At 33.9% G+C, this 19,220-nt stretch overlaps 3 protein-coding genes and 1 non-coding gene across 6 annotated transcripts; 3 read left to right on the forward strand and 1 right to left on the reverse strand.

Annotated features, from left to right (window-relative positions):
* The first annotated feature begins 2,106 nt into the window (after positions 1-2,106).
* On the forward strand, positions 2,107-4,469 carry LOC111808186 (UDP-galactose/UDP-glucose transporter 4-like). The gene is made up of 7 exons (XM_023694025.1): positions 2,107-2,513; positions 2,588-2,616; positions 2,699-2,900; positions 2,995-3,237; positions 3,558-3,659; positions 3,863-3,970; positions 4,067-4,469. The coding sequence occupies exons 1-7, from the start codon at positions 2,388-2,390 to the stop codon at positions 4,286-4,288; spliced, it is 1,032 nt and encodes a 343-aa protein (XP_023549793.1). The 5' UTR covers positions 2,107-2,387; the 3' UTR covers positions 4,289-4,469.
* A 547-nt stretch (positions 4,470-5,016) lies between these two features.
* Positions 5,017-10,529, forward strand: LOC111809414. 3 transcript variants are annotated; one of them, XM_023695865.1, is made up of 10 exons: positions 5,017-5,184; positions 5,714-5,865; positions 6,127-6,214; positions 6,582-6,813; positions 7,655-7,729; positions 8,314-8,316; positions 8,630-8,727; positions 9,519-9,644; positions 9,783-9,872; positions 10,170-10,529. In XM_023695865.1, exons 1-10 carry the CDS (start codon positions 5,125-5,127, stop codon positions 10,299-10,301), a joined length of 1,056 nt encoding a protein of 351 aa, XP_023551633.1. In that variant the 5' UTR covers positions 5,017-5,124; the 3' UTR covers positions 10,302-10,529. The 3 variants fall into 3 exon arrangements, with proteins under 3 accessions (XP_023551633.1, XP_023551634.1, XP_023551635.1); XM_023695867.1 differs by having other exon boundaries at positions 5,049-5,184; positions 5,714-5,836; XM_023695866.1 differs by lacking the exon at positions 8,314-8,316.
* A 158-nt stretch (positions 10,530-10,687) lies between these two features.
* Positions 10,688-10,759, forward strand: TRNAG-UCC. Its single transcript has one exon. It is a non-coding gene; the product is annotated as a tRNA-Gly (tRNA).
* A 561-nt stretch (positions 10,760-11,320) lies between these two features.
* LOC111809174 (calcium-dependent protein kinase 26-like) lies at positions 11,321-15,260 on the reverse strand. The gene is made up of 5 exons (XM_023695554.1): positions 15,056-15,260; positions 13,859-14,696; positions 13,460-13,756; positions 12,246-12,671; positions 11,321-12,019 (listed from the first exon to the last, which is right to left on the reverse strand). Exons 2-5 carry the CDS (start codon positions 14,448-14,450, stop codon positions 11,757-11,759), a joined length of 1,578 nt encoding a protein of 525 aa, XP_023551322.1. The 5' UTR covers positions 14,451-14,696; positions 15,056-15,260; the 3' UTR covers positions 11,321-11,756.
* Positions 15,261-19,220: the final 3,960 nt, after the last annotated feature.

The raw sequence follows: 19,220 nt of genomic DNA on the forward strand, positions 1-19,220 counted from the left end.
AGCCATTTGATCAGTAGAAAAAGTTGAAAAATCGATGCCGATTCCACGAAGGAACCAGTGCACTTTATCAATGTCATCGACTGATCTGCCAATACCATGAAGTCGGTCACAGATTGTATTAAAGGTACGAGCATACTCAGCAACAGATTTGGTGCCGCGTTTCATCAGTTGCAAATCATCCTTGAGTCTTAGTTCAAGAGCTTTCAAATGATGGCTAAACCTAATCTCCAACGCAAGCCAAACGTCACGTGCAGTGGAGAGACCAACAACGAAAACAATAACTTCCTCAGTGAGGGAAGAGAGTAGAAGACAGAGAAGTCGTTGATCGGTTGCTTTCCACGCCAAATATTTGGTACTAAGTGTTGAAGAGGTTTCTGATTCAAAGCGAGATGGTGGAACCAAAGTTCCATCAACGTAACCCAGCATGTCTTGACTCTCAAGGAGAGGGAGAAGTTGGGTTTTCCAAATAAGATAATTTGACGAAGAAAGTTTGATGGTGATCATATGGATTAGAGTGTCGAAAGGAAGAAGATGAGAAGAGGATTCAGAAGCCATGAAGAAAAAAGGATCCGGGTTACTGAAAAAACCGCTCTAATAATATGAGAATATTTACTAAAATCACAACAACTACATGGTGGTCAAAGTTCTCTATTTATAATAATGCACCAAACCAAATAAATTATAAAAAAAATGGAAAGAGTAATAAATGAATATACCATATTTGCCTAATAAATGGTCAAATATGATATCTATGATACACGGTAATGGAATGATAAATATCCTCACCTATAATAAACAGATATCAATCACACAAAATATTCGTCTCTATAATAAAAATTCAAATATGATATTTATGGTAAATCGTAATAATAGAACGCTAAAATTTCCTCAACCATACCACATATTTGCGTAGAATATACTTTCATGTATAATTCTATTAAAATTTTAAATTAAATTTTATAAATCTTAATGAAATTATACGTGGCTTCTTTTAAGTTATTTTTAGCTATGTTATATTCGGAATCGCTATTATTCATATACTCTTTTTTTTACTCGGGTGTCACATAGCTATCATCTTAAACTACGCGTAATAAAATCATATTAATTAGCTAATTATACATAATATGAGGAGATTTGGATTTGGGGACGAATATGGGATTTTCTACCTTATTTGGAAATTTCATAATTGATTCCATTTAATTTGGAATAAATCTTAAACCAAATCCAAAATATAATGGATTTTTCTTGATTTAGTCAATTGTATTTTAATTTTATATTGTTTTCCTAACATGAGCAATTGACCTAACAAATAAAAAATTCTATTAAAACATGAAATAAATTAAAATGTACATACAATATCATTTACAATATTATTCTGGTAAATTAGAGATGTCTGTAGGATGGGACGAGACGAAAAATCTTTACTATCTTTGGTTGGGGTTCGGGATAGAAATTTTCTGCAAAGAATTCACGAGGATCGTGTTTCTGCTAAGATTTTTTCTCCATTTTTTATATATTATTTTAACAGTCCCTCGTGATATTTTCTATTTTTTAATATAATTTCTATTAAAAAAAATGGAAGACGTTTTAATAAATTCAACAATATTTGCTGGGACAGAGATTTGGACAGGGTCAAAGATGGAGACCACGAAAAAATATAATCCTGTCCTTGACCAGTTTTAGGACTCTCCCTGATTAAAATGACATTTCTCTCCTCATTTAGATGGACATGTGTAGCTCTAATAGACACAAGTCAACGAGGTTAAAAATGACAAAATCCAAAATATTTTGTATAATTATCAAATTAAGAATTTTAAAAAATTATTGATGATTTTATATATATTAAAATATATTTATTAATTTCCAAAACGACGGCGACTTGGCCATGCCATTTTCACAGGCGGCTGCCGAACTATCACCGAAACAGCCCACCTGATTTAAAAAAAAAAAAAAATAATAATAATACTTTTTCTCAGGTGAGGCCATTTCTGTAATTTCCGCCCAAAAAATCGGTGGTACATGAAGCCAAACCGAAAGACACGCCGTGTAACAAAAACCCATATTCGTAATTTCACACACCCCCTCCGCCTCCTTTCTTACTCGGTTCCTTCCAGTCGCAGGCAGCTTTACAAGAGACCGCGAGGCCCACCCACAAGCGTCGCGCAATCGTTTCTACGTGTGTCTTAAGCCTCTCAACGCCTCTTTACAGAGACGCAGTGAACGAAAAAAAATAGATAAAATTAGATACTCCCTTTGATTCCTCTGCTCCGATTCCTTTCTTCTTAATGTAATTGATACTACTTTTTCAAATTAAAGAAACATTTCCAGCCATTTAAACGAATTAAACTTGGGGTTTCTTTGTTTTGCGACGTTGACGGTTGTGGAAGATGAAAAACGAAGATCAAGCGAGGTCCCTGTTTGGGATTTCGCTCACTGATCGACCCAAATGGCAGCAGTTTCTCATTTGCTCTTCTGGGTTTTTCTTTGGCTACCTTGTTAATGGCGTTTGCGAGGTTTGTTTCTTTCAATCTTCTTTTGGGGTTTCTTTGTTTTGAATCTTTTGATAATGGGTGTTCTTGATTTGTAGGAATATGTGTATAATCGTCTTAAATTCAGGTATTACTCTATCTTGTTGCTTCAACCGAGTTATTGTGTTTTTATGCTGAATCCCTTTTCTTACCAATTTTTAGTTCTGTAGTTATGGATGGTACTTCACATTTGTGCAAGGCTTTGTTTATCTGGCTCTCATTTATCTCCAAGGGTTCACAACCAAGCAAATGGTTAACCCATGGAAGACATATGTGAAGCTCTCAGCTGTTCTTATGGGATCTCATGGCTTAACCAAAGGATCCTTGGCTTTTCTGAATTATCCAGCACAAATTATGTTCAAATCTACCAAGGCATGTGTTCATTCAGGAAACCCTGTTGAGATTTTCAATGAAATGTTTAGATTTTGCCATTTTAGATTGACCCTTTTGCTTTGTAAAACTTTAGGTGCTTCCTGTTATGATAATGGGAGCCTTCATTCCTGGGTTGAGAAGGAAATACCCTCTTCATGAGTATATCTCTGCTCTTCTATTAGTGATTGGATTGATTCTCTTCACCTTAGCAGATGCACAGACTTCTCCAAATTTCAGTATATTTGGTGTTGTTATGATAAGCGGCGCTCTTGTTATGGACGCCTTTCTTGGAAATTTGCAGGAAGCCATTTTTACTATGAATCCTGATACTACACAGGTAAGCTTTGATTGCGTTTGTAAATCTACGTTTGATTATCATTTCTCTGTATTCAATTCGTTCAAGAAGCGTGCTAGATGTTTGTATTGTGAAACAACTGTCGTTTTGTTGAGGATTGTTGGGAGGGAGTCCGACGTTGACTAATTTAGAGAATTATTATACGTTTATAAGTAAGGGATACGTCTTCATTAGTATGAGGTCTTTTGGGGAAGCCCAAAGCAAAGCTGTGAGAGTTTATGCTCAAAGTGGAGAGTCGTGATTTGTAACGTGTTTATGTTGTTTCGATTCTTGATATAACCTTTTGATATTGTCTTTGGCAGACTGAGATGTTGTTTTGCTCGACCGTAGTTGGCCTCCCTTTCTTAGTAGTACCGATGGTGCTAACGGGCGAGCTATTTCATGCCTGGACTTCCTGTGCTGAAGTAAATACCTTCACCCAACTCTGTTAATGTCTTCTACTTTCTCGTTTGATGTTTGCCTCCATGTTTCTTCTTTTCCTCTAAGTCAACTGTTTATTTAGTCAACTATCCATTTATTTAGCTCATTGTGGTTAGCATGTCTTGTCTGCAACTTAGTCAACATCTACCCTTAGCTCATATCTTGACTTGTTCTTAATGTATCGCAGCACCCGTATGTCTACGGAGTCTTGGTGTTCGAAGCCATGGCGACGTTCGTTGGGCAAGTGTCGGTTTTGTCTCTAATTGCCATTTTTGGCGCTGCCACAACCGCAATGGTACGTTCTTCTTCGAGTTCTATCGTATCGTTCAAGCGACGGGTTTTACCGTTAACGAACCGGGTTCGGGTTATGATCGTTTACTAACGTGTGCAGATAACAACAGCAAGAAAAGCAGTGACTCTCCTACTTTCATACCTGATATTCACCAAGCCAATGACAGAACAGCATGGGAGTGGGCTGCTGCTTATAGCCATGGGAATTGTACTGAAGATGTTGCCTGACAGTAAGTTGCCTTCAAGAACACCAAAATCAGCACACAGAGAAGAAGATGAGAAGGGAAACACACAAGATGAAGAGAAGAGGCCATTGGTTTGAATATATATAATCCTTTAATGGAGAGTTCTTTCAGTCTGTTCATCAATAAAGAGCTGTTTTAGATTTTTTTTTTTTTTACTGAGGTTTTCATAAGGGGTTATTTTTTTTTTTTACAGTTTTACAAAGTTAACTGAAATATAATGTAAAGTTTAGAAAAAGGAAAGAATATTTACAATACCAACAAGCTTATTTTTCATTGTTTAGGTTTGTATTTACAAGAATATTTAAAATTTAAATTTCAATACCATAATATAATTATTTATATTTATATATAAAAATCAGGACGTTAACGATAGATTCAACAAAAAAACGGGGACGGAGATAGAAAAAATAATCTCGGGGACGGAGGGGACGGAGAGGACGGAGACAGGAAAACAATCTCCGTCTTTGACCCTGTCTAGCTAACGAGAAAAAATATTTTTCTATTTTTTTTATTCTTTAAATAAAATTAATTATTTAAAAATATAATATAATAAAATTTTATAGTAGGTCAAGGTTGTGGGCTTTAGGCCCAGTTGTTGGTGGGCCAGATAAGGGGATGGGCTCCACATGGGAAGAGAGGACAAACAGTTGAGCAAAGCCGAAGGCGAAGACCACGTGGTCTTTCTCTTCTCGATGAACAGATCCAACGGCTCCAGTTGAAAGTTTGATGCGCACCTGATCCAACGGGTGACGTTAATGCATTTAATTAATTTGCATAAATCTCAGTTCCCCACTTCCGAAAACGTTCCTTTTCTCCTCTTTTGAGCAAGCTGCTCTGAAGCAAAAAAGTTGTAAAATTTTGGAAAACCCTAAATCTTTCACTGTTTTCCGCTTTTACAAGATTTGTTCAAATCATGAGAGGAACTAAGCGCTCTGGCTTATCGGATTCGAATCCCGACACTAACGATTCTGTGGTATGTTCCTTTTGTTCTAGTTTTCTTTCTCCACAATCCCCTGAAACCTAGTTTGTTCTTCATTTTTCGTACTTTAGATTTTCAATATATTTGGCAGCTTCAATGATAATCTTGAACTAATTGTTCGGGTATGAATTTGTATAGAGCGTGTTTTGCTTCATTTTGCTATGTTTCATGGCTTTCGTAACTATGCTTGAGCATTCTTCCCCAATCTTTGGATTCTAACGAGTAGAATAGTTCCATGTACTTTAATTTCGTTTTTGGTCGGTGCTTTTTGTCTGCTTCTATTGGCTTCTGGATGCGAATGGTAATCTTAGCTTGTGGGGGTTTAAGTTACAAGGCTTACGTTTCATTCAGTTGTGTTGGTTTTTCCAGTTTTCTACTACAGAATAGGGAGTCAATGGACGACGGTTTTGTCGTTAATTGTTTTTCAAACATCCGTTTCTTAAAGCACTTCCGGATTAAATTACACGATGTCTGAAAAGCTTAATTTAAATTTCTCTCTTTTTTTCCCGAAAATTTAATGCAGTTTGGTAACAAAAGAATATTGGCGGGATCCTCGTTCGATATTCAGAGAGCAGAACCATCTCAACAACAGAAGACAAAAACACCTACACTTGATGTGCGCCGGGCGGAGTCTTCTCGGCAGCATGTGAGAGCACTTAACACTCAATTCGCAAGGTCTAACTGTGAATACCATAATTCGAAAGCGCTGCTTTTTAGTTCATTATGTTTTGCTATACATGCGTTGACCATATATTGTTAAATTCCAGCGAACCTCTTAATCATTTTGGATTTCCTGAATTTTCTTAGAAAGAAGTTTGTTGTACTTGATACAGTTTATGATTTTAGAATGTTAGAAGTGTCAATATTTGGATTCCAAACCCATATGATACTCAATGTATATGACACTTCTTTTTTTCTTTTTTTTTTTGCATACAGTTGGGTGCAGTCACAATTAACAAATCATCCAGATGAACTTTGGGAAGATGGTATCCGCGATTACTTGACTCATGCCTCAAGTATTATGGTAAGTGCTCATAATGTTTTGTTCTATTTTATCTATACTCCAGCATTGTTTTATTTAAGTCCTGCATTATAGCTTTGATCATGCCCCTAAGAAAATTTGGAGACATGCAACATCTTTAACACAATTGGGAATCAATTTGACTTGTTTAAGAATTTGTGAACTTTTATTACCCACTCATCTCCTCTTTGATCTGGCAGAACGAAATGCACCCTACTTTATTTGCTGTAAATTTATTGCATCTCATGAGTTCATTTGTTTAAAGCGTATCAAGTTGAATTTTACACCAAGTGTCAGACTTGCATATCCAAATTATTTATCAAATCCGTATCCATGACTTATTTATTGTTATTTTTTTTTGTATTCAAAGGAAAAGTTTAGTGATATTGTCGAGTGGCTCAAAGCAAAAGCTGTTGAAGGAGAAAGTTCACCTCCTACTGGATCTCTCAAGTCTGAAAAGAAAACAGAAACTGAACACAAGAAGACTGATGTAAAACTATTTCAAGGACAAACTAGTTTCGCACCTGCTAGTGCAACTACGAGCATTGCAACTTCATGGACCTCTGGGGCATTGTTCAACCATCAAGCCCCTAGCATATTTGGTAACATTACTTTGCTAGCTCTTAGTATTATTTTATTAAAGATTTTGGTGTCTTTATTGTGTGTTCCATGTGCTGAATTTTGTGTAACATGAAAAACAAAGTGGGAACCATATTTGTTCATCACTTTGGTTACTTCACTTGAAGTGTTATGGCTTATATATAAGCTTTATTTTCATGAGTAGTAAGACAAATTTGATAACTAGAGAAATTGTAATACGAAAGAGGATTTTCCTTTTTTTTTTCTTTTTCCCTATAATGATATATATATTTTATGTTAGATACCATAGAAAATTGTAAGAGATTAGATTTGACCCTATTTTCAGTAATTTCACATATGATCTCGTGATGTTTTTAGATACCAAAAATGTTACCACCCTCATGGCAACTTAAAGGAAATGTCACGAGTATAAAGGCCCTTCGGAGCTAGGGCTGCCCACTTTGAACTTCAAATATCTGTCAAGTCTCCTGACTACTACCTGGTTATGATGCGTTCTCATTGAATAAAGAAAGACCGACACTTTGTTGAATTACCATTTATCCCAAATGTTTATATTTGGTTATCCTAGGATTAGTTTCTTTTAATGATATGAATTTTTCATAGTAACTAGGACAAGGACCATACTTTTTATTATTTGCTGATTCAAGTTTTTGCATGTGATTTATTATCTTTTAACATTTAGTTATCATTGATTACTTGTCCTCTGTTCCTTTGTTTGGTATGATTAAGTTCTTAGACAACTAAAAGTAGCATGCTTTGTTATGCAATGCAACTAATATTAAACTATCCAACAATTCCTTAGTTTGGTTCTAAATTAACGCCTTTTCTTTTCTCTTTGGCAAGGATTAAAAAATTCAGTTCCTGCCAATGGTGTTTCTATTGGTCAAACTGCAGTCTCGAATTCAGAGAATGCGGATGGTGAGATTCTTGAGATTTTGCACATTTTTTTTAGTTATTTCTTGATTGATTCTTATCTCTGTAAGCTACCTTGCTCATATTTATAATTTAGTAGGTCTGTAGGTTAATCTTAATGTGAAGGTCAAACTGTTATACAATGTTGCACCAACGATGACTGAGACTTGCAAATTATAAATGAGATAAGTTGTAAGATTGATTTAATTTGATATGAACGGTACTTAACTTTCAAATTTTGAGCTCAAAATGGTTAAATGGATTATAGATCATCTATTGTTAGTTCATTTCAGTTTTCTTGACTTTTCTTTTATAGAAAAGTTGGACTTAAATTTTATAGTGCCCAATTAAAGAGATTTCTCTTGCGTACAGGAGTTGCTAATGTATTTGATGAATCCTAATTGTTCTGTATTAATCCCAAGAAAAACTCAAACAAACCGAGGATACATCTTATAAAATCATAGTTTTCAAGGATCAATTATGGGGGAGGGAAGGAGTGGGCCAAATCTGTTAGGATTTGTTTATTGAGTCAGTGTGAATGCCTATAAACGCATGTAAATTCAGGGAGGGAGGTTATTTTAAATCCAAAGATGGTGTTGAGAGGAGCAAGGATCTTAAATGGGAGTTGTAGTACATGTCTTTTTTCTTTCCAGCTGATGAGACTTGTCACTTCATTTCACCGTCCAACTATGCAAAAAAAAAAAAAAATCGGCACTTGTTAGTTGAAAACTTCATATTAAGATTAAGGATTTTGCTTTCTTTTTATTTATTTATTTATTTATTATTATTAAAAAAATTAAATTTAATTGACCTCAGGGTATCTTCCCTGGACTGGAGAATATTTGAGTGTTGCTTTTAAGTTTTAAGGTGCCGCTTTCTTAATTTGAGGTGTTGTTTTGGTTGTAGAAAATGACTTGGAGCAGCCAAGCAGCCCATCCGTAAAGAAGTCTGAAGAGAAAGGGGTGGTTGTAGTGCATGAAGTTAAGTGCAAGCTTTATGTGAAGGTATTTGTTTCTGAAAAGTGGAATTTAAATGTCTCTTTTCTGCATGAACTTCAACAGCGCAGGAAGTTGTTCGATTTCTCTTTGAGCTGTATTCTTCAACGTTTGCATTGTGAAAATTTGTTGCTCTTAATTTTATTTATATATATTTTTGGTTAGATGCGTGTTGACTTGATTTTATGACCTCTTACTGGAAGGGGGATCCCTTTTGTTTGATATTACCTTCTGGTATTCTCATGCTCTCAAAGGAAGAAAAGAGGTAGATGAGGACCAGCACTTAAAATGCATTGTACTGTGAGAGTTGAGACTGGAGAGCTTGATTGAGATATACTTGTTTCCAAACAAAGATTATAGTTTAATGTACGAGAAAGCATAAATTTAGTAGGTATATTATTTTGTGGTGGTTGTAAGGGAGGAATGGTGGGTATTTGATGTAAAAATGGTTTAAAAAATGTTATAGTAGTGGCTGCTGTAGGACAAGCTTTCTAAATATAATTGGTTTATCATGATCCAACGGCTTAACAGTTTTACGTCCCTCAAACGCTGATGAATTTCTGAAGTAAAACTGGAAAAAAATTAAAATGATAGTAGTTGTTGCATAATGAATGATTTCCATATAGAAAATTTTCTGTTGATTAGTATTTTTCTTCTGTTTACTGTTGATTAGTAGTTGTTGCATAATGATAGTAGTAGCTTGCGTTCAATCCTATTCAAGTTTCTCAGTTTTTAGTAGTTCTAGGATCTGGATTAATTACAGTATTCATGACACCACGTTGTCTGTTGTGTACATCCAGTCAACTGATCCAACAGATAAAGATGCATGGAAAGACAAGGGCACAGGGCATCTTTCCATCAAGTGCAAGGAGGGTATCAGCAAGGGTACAAAGGAATCCAAACCAACAATTGTAATTCGAAATGATGTAAGGTTTATTGTGCTTAATCTTTACTGTTTGATAATACTTATTGCTATTCCCAGCTCTCGTTTTCTTCGGTGTCGGTTTGTTCTTTTTTTTCTCTTTTCCCTTATCTAACGATTGTGTTGAATATTCTACTTATAGGTGGGGAGACTGCTTCTGAATGCTTCGATCTATCCAGGGATCAAAACAAGTACTCAAAAGAATTCCCTTGTTGCAATATTCCATACTTCGGTAAGGATTTATCAGCATCTTCTTACTTTTCGCCAACCTATTGAATTATTATTTGGTTTGTTCAATTCTGCTTCATATGCATCAAACAAGTAGCGTTTAACTTCTAGTCTGCTGAAGAGTTCCGATAGTTGTTTTCTATGGCTATATCTTGCTACCACCTTGACAAACGACTTTGATCAGTTCAATCTCATGTTCTATTTTTCTCTTTGAATAACATGGAATGGAACAATTTCACTCAGAACTAGAAATGCAGTTGGGGGTAGGCCTATACTTACAAAAATCTCTTTTCTTTTGTAGAGCGAAGGTGATACGAACGAAAATGGCGACAAAGATACAGTGGTGGCCCGCACGTACTTGATTCGATTAAAAACAGAGGATGATCGGAATAAGCTAGCAACAGCAATTCAAGAATGTGCTCCCGCTCCATGACAGTGATTATTGAAGGTGGCAGTGTTTAGAGGTCGTTTATATCAGAAGAATTTTGTCTGTTTATTTTCTTTTCCCCCATTGGTGAAGGGGGGGTTTCCTCAGAAGACCAGATCAATTGATCTCTACCAAATGAATCTACTTAAGAGAGGCCGACGCACATGTACTATAAAGAGAATGAATGCTGTTTTATTTATTGTAGTAATACAATAATCCTAATTTTTTTGGTTTCTCAAATTCCCCGTACCCATCAATTGTTTATAATTGTAATTTAGTGGCGATCGGTTTCTTGCCATAATTTTTGCAACCAAGATTAAGAGTCCGATTTTTTTTGTCGTTTTAACAGATATTGTTATCTTATTATAAAACTTAGTAAGCTTACAACAAAAGCGTTTGTAGTCCAACGGTTAGGATAATTGCCTTCCAAGCAATAGACCCGGGTTCGACTCCCGGCAAACGCATTTCTCTTTTAAATATTTTATGCCATTTTTTTTTTTTTTTTTTAAATTATTTCCTTTTTCCTTTGTTCAAAGTTGAGGGATTTTTCTAAAACTAATTTAGCATATTGTATATGAAATATTACAGTAGTTTGTGTGATGTAATAATCTTGCTAAGTAAAATATGGCTTCTAAATATTATTTCTAAGGTATAAATTAAATTCAAAATTAACTTTTTCATCATAAATAATTCCAAACTCCATTACTTTTTAAAACTTATTGAAAAACTCCTAAATTTTTTTTAAAAAAATTAATAAACTTTTAAACTTTCACCTTGAAGATATGTAAAATAAAAAATAATTTTGAGTCAGATAAATTTCTAACATATTAAAAAATTAAGAATCAAACTGATATAAAATTAAATTTTATCTCATATATGCTAAGTTTGTAAATTTAGATATTATATCAAATAGTTTATAACTTATTTAACAAAAATTTCAAGGACTAAACGACAAACCTAAAAGTTTCAACTCAAATATTCATCAATGAAGAATTTCATTGGGGTAATTAATTAATGCCAATTCCTAACAAAATCAAAATCAGATTCACAGCTTTATAAAGATTTATGATTAGAAGATCTAGTAGTCATGTTCGTTCATTAAATAAAAAGCTCATTTCTTTTTCCTCTCAAACTCTCTAAGACCACACCCAAACGAGGGAAAAGAAATCAATACACTCAGCCTGTAACTAAATTTCAGCAACAAGGCTAGAGTGAGTTAGGGGAGTTGTCAAAAGGGCCGCCAAGTCAATGCACAACTCACATTTCGCTTACTGACTACTTCCAAATATAACAAGCATCACAGTCCCAATACCACCTCTTTGAAAACTACGAAACAAGAAACGAGAACAGGTTTCACTTTCCTGAGACTGAAACATTGAGCAATCTTGGTATCATCCACTGCTTTCGGCATTCCTCGGTATGACTCGTTGGTAGGTGAATAGTTATAACGTAACGAAAATGTTAACAGACAAGTGATAGCCTAAGGGATGGAGTTGTTGGGATATGTGTGCATGATGCCCATCGTATAACTGATTCGGTCACGATGAGATTAAACTGATCGAGCTCGCCAAGTCCGATTGAATGATTCCTTTTGCTGGGAATGTTGGTTGCTCTAGACCCACCTAGTCCTCCCTTTCGAGATTCTTTCCACTCCATGTCTCCAAACTTGTGCTTGGCTGGAATTATGGGTTCTAGCAGAAGAGAGAGCTTTCTCTTGATTGGTTCTGCATTTTAGATAACATGGTCCATTGTAAGATTAAATGATATTCAGAGAAAGCTCGGTTAGTTCTTGCTTTGAACCAGCTATTGATAGAATTCCAAACATGAAGGAAAGGTTCTATCCAAAGGCTCTTCTTTCTTGTTTGTTCAGAGTTTTTCTTTTTCATTTTTTATGACCTTAACATATAATCAATAAAATGAAAGGGGCTTAGATGTGAGAAAAAAACACACCTTCAAGAAGAGCTTCTGACAGTGACAAATTCGCTTTGAAACTGATCGAACTGTTTCCTTGATCAGCTGTTGAACATGGACTGAAGAAGGTAAAGCTGGGAAGCTTTGGAATTGGGGATGAGAATTCGGTGGCTGCATCTAACTCAACGCAACTGCTGAAAGAAAATCCTCCGGGAACAGAACTAGGCGTGTCACCTGTATCCAAAAGGAACGAAGAGAATGATGATTTGCACGTGAATACAGGTGAATGCCCCATTTGGTCCTCACAAATAACAGCAGTTCCATCACTGAAGCTAAAATCCTGATTTCTAACGATGAATGGAGCGGGCAAAGAACTTATGCCCGTTTCCACCCATCTGAAATCTCGGGCATCCAACTTTTCCTGCTCTTGAGATACTTGGGCAGCATCTTTCATCCATGAATGAGCTACAAGAAACAGAAAGTACTATTTTTTTAGAGAGAAATTAAGATCAGCACATTTTGTTTGCATGTAATGCTTGAGCTTATTCCAAAATTGAAAGATAACACTAAGCCTAGGTTAATATATATCAACAGGAAAGCTCAAGGACTGAATTTGTCTGCCATGTTCCCATTCCCAGACCCTGCAGAAAACTAGGCAATGTTACAGCTAGGACAATCTATGGCTTTTGGACAGCCTTCCAACACGATGTTTGGCAATGCGCCAAAAAAAGATGCATCTAAGGGATCCAAGAAACAGAAATAAATCTATTGGTCCTCTTCTCTAAGTGATTGATTGTTGTTTTTGTGAGATCCCACGTTGGTTGGAGAGTAGAACGAAGCATTCCTTATAAGGGTGTAGAAACCTCTCACTAGCAGACGCGTTTTAAAACCTTGAGGGAAAGCCCAGAAGAGAAAACCCAAAGAGAACAATATTTGCTAGCGGTGAGTTTGGACTGTTACAAATGGTATAAGAGCCAATCACTGAGCGGTGTGCCAGCAAGGACGCTAGCCCCCAAGGGGGGTGGATTGTAAGATCCCACGTTGGTTGGAGGGTTGAACGAAGCATTTCTTATAAGGGTGTGGAAACCTCTCCCTCGCAGACCGTTTTAAAACCTTTAGGGGAAGGCCAAGAGGGAAAGCCCAAAGAGAACAATATCTGCTAGCGGTGGGCTTGGACTGTTACATGCTTTGTCTCACGTTTTACTTAGTTATCTAAAAAGAAATCCAGCCAAATAAAAAAATCATAAGATTACCTAGAACCTCCTTAGCAGTGAGCCGCTTTGATGGATCCATACAAAGCATCCTGGTGATCAAGTCCTTGGCAGATGTCGACACATTATCCCAAAGGTTAGAAGGAAAACGTAAATCTGCAGCTCTAACAGCTTCGAAAATTCTTGATTTCGTCTTACCCCAAAACGGGGGCATCCCACTGAGAAGGATGTAAAGAATAACTCCAGCACTCCAAACATCAGCAGCTTGGTTATAGCCTCCTGCAAGGACTTCTGGGGCGATGTAAAATGGACTCCCAACAGTACCATGCAAATACTGACCTGTTTTCAGAGAACAAATGCTCATAATATAGAATTTGAAGGATGATTTTTTTCAGTTTATGTTAAATACTAATTGGAGATAAAACTTGTAGATAAGCTTACCAGGTTTGATATAGGTTGCAAGACCAAAATCTGCCAACTTAATTGGAGATGAGGAGGAGGTTGTGGCTAATAGAATGTTTTCTGGCTTTAGATCTCTATGAACAACACCATTCTCATGACAATATTTGACCACTTGGATTAGATGCCTAAAAATAAACCGAGCATCAGATTCCGAAAACCTGCCATGCTTCTCGAGCTGGTGGAAAAGCTCCCCACCAGCACATAACTCCATTAATAAGTGCACACAATCTTCCTCCTCGTACACTGCCTTTAGATTTACAACATTTGGATGCCCCGACAATCGAGACATTATTTCAATCTCAAGCTTAACACTTCGAACATCATCAACTGTCATCAATTTATCCTTGGCAATGGACTTGCAAGCTAACATCTCACCAGTCAGCCTATCAGAACACGATCGAATCACACCAAATTGTCCCCAACCTAATCGTTCCCCCAAAACGTACCGATCTTTTAAATTTGCAACTAGGGTAGTTTCTAAAATTGTTTCACTAAGGCTTGAAACTTTGAAACAGTTGTAGAATTGTACAGATTGCCCACTCTGATCACTTTCAGTTTCAGCTAAGTCCATACTAGGGCAACAGAGTTTAATGGCAGGACAGCTGAATAGTACCTCACTAGTATATCCTCAACTATCAAATCACCCTCGATGATGTTTCAGAGAATGTTTCTGAAACATCTGCCCATGAAAATTACAGAACAAACATAGAACAATACAGAGTCATAACCTCATCCTGGACCAACCAGGTTGAGCTGAGACTACCAAGTTAATTTGGCATACGAAATCCAGGTTTAACCATCAGCTTCCAGGTATAACCTAGCAAGTAAGGCGCAAGAATAACTATTCAGATAGCTTAATTTCCCCAAAATTTATCAGAAATCAAAATTAACAATTCAAACACACAACATCATCGAAATTCAACAAATAATTAGACACAAAATTTCATTCCATAAAAACACTACCAGAATCACGAGCCACTAAAACAAAATTCAAACTCGAAAGTTGAAAAAACGCCCAGAATCACACACGCACTTCAACTACAGATGAAAATCGAAACAGGCCAAATTCGGATCATAAGAAGAATCCAAACACAAACACAACGGCATCATAAGTCCAGAGTGAGAAAAAATAGTTCAAATACGAGAAAGAAAAAGAAAAAAACACAAAGGGCGTACCAGAAGTATAATCCGAGCTCGATTCTTTCGCCTCCTTCAATCAAATGACTTAAACACACCAAGAATCAGAGTTGAAAAACCGGAAAATCAAAGGAACTGAAGAAATAATAGAAAGGACTCATCGAAATGGCTTCGTGGAACAAGTCCAATCCATCAAACCTGCATCGTTCAAACCCAGTCTTCATTTTCCCACTATTTCAAAAAGGCTCTTCTTTCTTTTACCTCCTTCTTCACCGGCTACCGGCTGAACCCGACCCCATTTCCCCCCACTTATAATTAATTAATTAGTTATAATATATAAATAATCATTACATAAAATAAAAATAAAACATAAGCGAGATACATAAAGAGAGAGGGAAAAAGAAATCACGCCACAAAAGTTTGCCACGTGTCATCAAGTTGTTGTTTATCCATACAAATAAGCTTAGCAAAATTACGGTTTTATCCTCACATGGACATGTGCCCAAATGATGGCCTTGGTTGCAATACAACTGGAAACAGCATTACTTTATTATTTTATTTATTTATGAACATTATCTCTCCTTTTTAAATTCAACGACACTTTTATGGATACTATTATTTCTCATTTTAAAAAATAATAATAATTTGCTCAATTTTAATATAAAAAATTTATAATTTTACGTGATTTATTTAATATATATCCATTTATATTTGTGCTCGGGATAGAAAACAAGAGAAGAAAATGAAGAGAGATTTCTCCGCTCAGCTAAAAGTAATCGGGATGTGGATAATATTATCCGTTCCTATCTCCCCGACTCTTACTTAAGTCTCTGTCCCGGCTATTTATATTTAAATGTATAAATATCAAAACTCAAAATATATTTTTTTTTTCTTAAATTTTATATTTTTAAAAAAATAATAATAAATATATATTGCTGTTTTATACTCAGGTATGACGAGAGTTTTGTGGGGAACTTTTAAACTGGATGGTCACAGTACAGTAGCTGTCACATGACATGAGCTATAACACATCTCTGTCATGTGATGTTGCCACGTGGAATAACATCAGTGGCTGTCGAACCTTTTGATTGTACGTCCTCGTGAGATTAGTACTACACGAACCCACTCGAATGGGAAATTATATATGTTTCCATAAATAAAAATAAAAATAAAAATAACATTTTGTATCAAAATGTGCCTACATTTGTAAGGATATTTTCGGGAAAAAAAAAACATTTATTTAAAAAAACGAATTTATTGTTATAGTTATTTTTTCTCTAATTAAATTTTAATAATAAAATTTCAAGTCATTAAATTGTAATTTTTTCTTAATTTAATATTTAAAAATAAATAAATAGATTTTTTTTTTACATATAATATTTTATTTTTTATTAAAAAATAAAATTTGGAATTAAATAATTCAAACCGTTGGTGATTTAATTAGTTAATATGTATAAAAAATTAATGATTCGAATAATTAAATTAAATCTAACCAATTTCTTTGACTTCATTAAACTATTCAACTTGATTTATTATAAATTAGGTCAAAGGTTTTGACAATCTTGCGTCTATTTTAAAGATCAAATGAATATGACCAAATTAAATTGACTTCCACATCCGAGAAATATTTGACTTAGAAGTTGAGTTCACTTTATGGATATGGATTAAAAAAATATCTCAATCCATCCACGTAAGCTTTTTGGTTTTAATAATGATTCATCACTATTCTAGAACAAGAGTAATACTCGCGATCATTTACAAGGCTTTTGTGCGCCTTAAATTATCTTAGGGTTTTATCAATTTAAATCATAAACTGAATTAATTCATATAATTCGGAGTGAATTTAATAATTTGAAACATAAATTAATATAAATTACATAAATTTAAATTTATTAAAATCGGTAGGGACCAAAATTGGATTAAAATGAAAAAAAAAAGTAGAAGTACACACAAGCGAGCTCGATTGGGTTGGTGATTGAATGATCGATTGGGTTGGTGATTGAATGATCCAAATAGATTTCATGTTGATTGAGTTGGTGACTGAATATGCGAATAGAGTTCACAACCTTAGTTGGATGGGGTTGGATCATATTGTTAATTTAAAAAAAAAAAAAAAAATTATTTATCTACAATACATATCACTGTAATAACGAAAATGCCCTAAAACTCAAATATGAATCATTTACAATTCACATAGCATTACTATTATATCGGTTACAAACGTCAAATATTCTTGATAATTTTAAGACTAAATTAAAAAGAATATCTAGATATTTGCCTTCTAATAAAATATCAAATATGATATAATACAGGTAAACTATAATTTAATACTAAATATCCTCAACAAAATTGTTACTACTTTTTTTTCAAAAATACCCCTTGAATTTTAAAAAATTTCATTAATACCCGACTTTAAATAAATATATATATATATCATTACCTTTAAAATTGTGTTTAAAAAAATACCCATAAATTTATAAAAGTAGCATTGATATCCTCTTATCTTTATTAAAAAATAATAATAATAATAGAATCTTATTGTCAATATATAGATGGAAACGGTCTATCTACACCTTACAGATTATCTAAGAACGTTTTAATATTAATTTGGAAAATTTCTGAGTATTTTTAAAACATGTACTAACCGTTAAAATATTTTTTAATTTTTTAAAAAGTTTAAAAGTATTAACAAAACCTTCCAAAACTTAAAGATAGTTTTTGAACACTTTTGAAAGTCAAAAGGTGATTTTAAAACAAAATATTAACGTTTTCATAAGTATTATTGAACTTTTGATTAAAAAATATATATATATATATATATATATATATATTTTTTTTTTAATTTTTAGAAGTTATATTTTTTAGATACAGTATTTTTTATTTATTTATTAATTTAGTCTAATTTTAAAAATAGGAAAAAGTTGGATTGAATAAAATTTAAAAAAAGAAAAAAAAAAAAAATGGGGGCGTTTAAAATTTTTTTGGTTAGGTTTGAGCCGTTAAAAGAAAAGGAGAGGTTTGAGGAATTTTGAAGATTATGTCGGAGAGGGAGAGACACGGAATAAAACATAAGGATATGGGAAACGAAAGGGAGCGGGGGATGTGTTTGATTTTGTTCCCTTTTTTTGTGAATCAAATTCTCTCAGGTGTATGACGACCCTAATTTTGGATGGACTCGATTCAACCTCGTTCTTTGTTTGATTGAGAACGATGATAATTAACTTTTAAACTGGATATTTCAAATGATGAGATTGCTATAAATAGCACGGGAGGTCAAATACATATTTTTTTAGGAATGAAATTGAGTTCTTCAGGTGAGACTTTCCGTCTTGGCAAATTGAGCATCACTTTTGTCATTTCTAACCTTCAAGCAATTTTTGTGGTTGCATCTCAGCCACTCAATAAAGTTTTGATCACATTTAATCGTGTAGTGACTCATTGCTCTTAAACAAGATTAATCTGAATTTTTGTATAATAAGGTGTTAATTTTTTTGATTCAAGGGTTCTTCTTGCTTCGATTTTTACGTTTAATACGTCTCTATCATATTTTTATTTTTCAAGATATAATTGATCATATGAATGTTAGTTTTTATTCATTATAGATAAAATTTGGGTTGGGCCCTTAATGTCCCCAATCTGTTAGGGCCCAGAAAGCTCTTTTGGGCCTAACAGACGAACCAAAACAAAGCATTACACGTTTTATTTAATTTCTATTTTGATTTTTGTATTTATATTTGAAATTACTTTTTTATTTTATAAATAAAATCCATGTTGTTCATTGATGTAAACGTTATTTAAAAACATTATTTATAGAAACTATTCACATAGATTAAATTAATAAAAATGCCCTTTAAAATTTTAAATTTTTTTAAAAATTAAAAAAATATCCTTATTATTAATTTTGAATCAAAACTATTAAGATTTTGTTTTAAAAAAATATTCTATTTCAAATACACTTTTAATACCATATTTAAAAAATATCTACAAAATTTTTAAAATAACATTAATATTATTTAACCTTTATTAAAAAAAAGTTTACAAAATTTATACGTGGAAACTATTTATCTAGGTCTTACACGTCATTCCCAAACATTTTTTTTTTAAATCTAAGAATATTATTTTTCGAAAATTTATGAGTATTTTTTAAACATGGTAATTCAATTCATGTGCTAATGGAAAAATGTATATTTGAAGATTTTAAAAT

This window comes from Cucurbita pepo, chromosome LG13, assembly GCF_002806865.2.
Source record: "Cucurbita pepo subsp. pepo cultivar mu-cu-16 chromosome LG13, ASM280686v2, whole genome shotgun sequence".
NCBI lineage: Eukaryota > Viridiplantae > Streptophyta > Magnoliopsida > Cucurbitales > Cucurbitaceae > Cucurbita > Cucurbita pepo.

What these genes read in the sequence shown, in the direction of transcription:
- LOC111809414 (XM_023695865.1), top strand. Translation starts at nt 5,125, where the DNA reads ATGAGAGGAACTAAGCGCTCTGGCTTATCGGATTCGAATCCCGACACT. An exon ending in CTCATGCCTCAAGTATTATG is followed by an intron (nt 6,215 to 6,581) that starts GTAAGTGCTCAT and finishes TTGTATTCAAAG; the next exon opens with GAAAAGTTTAGTGATATTGT. An exon ending in TTGCAATATTCCATACTTCG is followed by an intron (nt 9,873 to 10,169) that starts GTAAGGATTTAT and finishes TTTCTTTTGTAG; the next exon opens with AGCGAAGGTGATACGAACGA.
- LOC111809174 (XM_023695554.1), bottom strand. Translation starts at nt 14,450, where the DNA reads ATGGACTTAGCTGAAACTGAAAGTGATCAGAGTGGGCAATCTGTACAA. An exon ending in CACTGCTAAGGAGGTTCTAG is followed by an intron (nt 12,672 to 13,459) that starts GTAATCTTATGA and finishes TGTTTCTTGTAG; the next exon opens with CTCATTCATGGATGAAAGAT. An exon ending in GTCAGAAGCTCTTCTTGAAG is followed by an intron (nt 12,020 to 12,245) that starts GTGTGTTTTTTT and finishes TCTAAAATGCAG; the next exon opens with AACCAATCAAGAGAAAGCTC.
- LOC111808186 (XM_023694025.1), top strand. Translation starts at nt 2,388, where the DNA reads ATGAAAAACGAAGATCAAGCGAGGTCCCTGTTTGGGATTTCGCTCACT. An exon ending in TATAATCGTCTTAAATTCAG is followed by an intron (nt 2,617 to 2,698) that starts GTATTACTCTAT and finishes TTAGTTCTGTAG; the next exon opens with TTATGGATGGTACTTCACAT. An exon ending in GCGCTGCCACAACCGCAATG is followed by an intron (nt 3,971 to 4,066) that starts GTACGTTCTTCT and finishes TAACGTGTGCAG; the next exon opens with ATAACAACAGCAAGAAAAGC.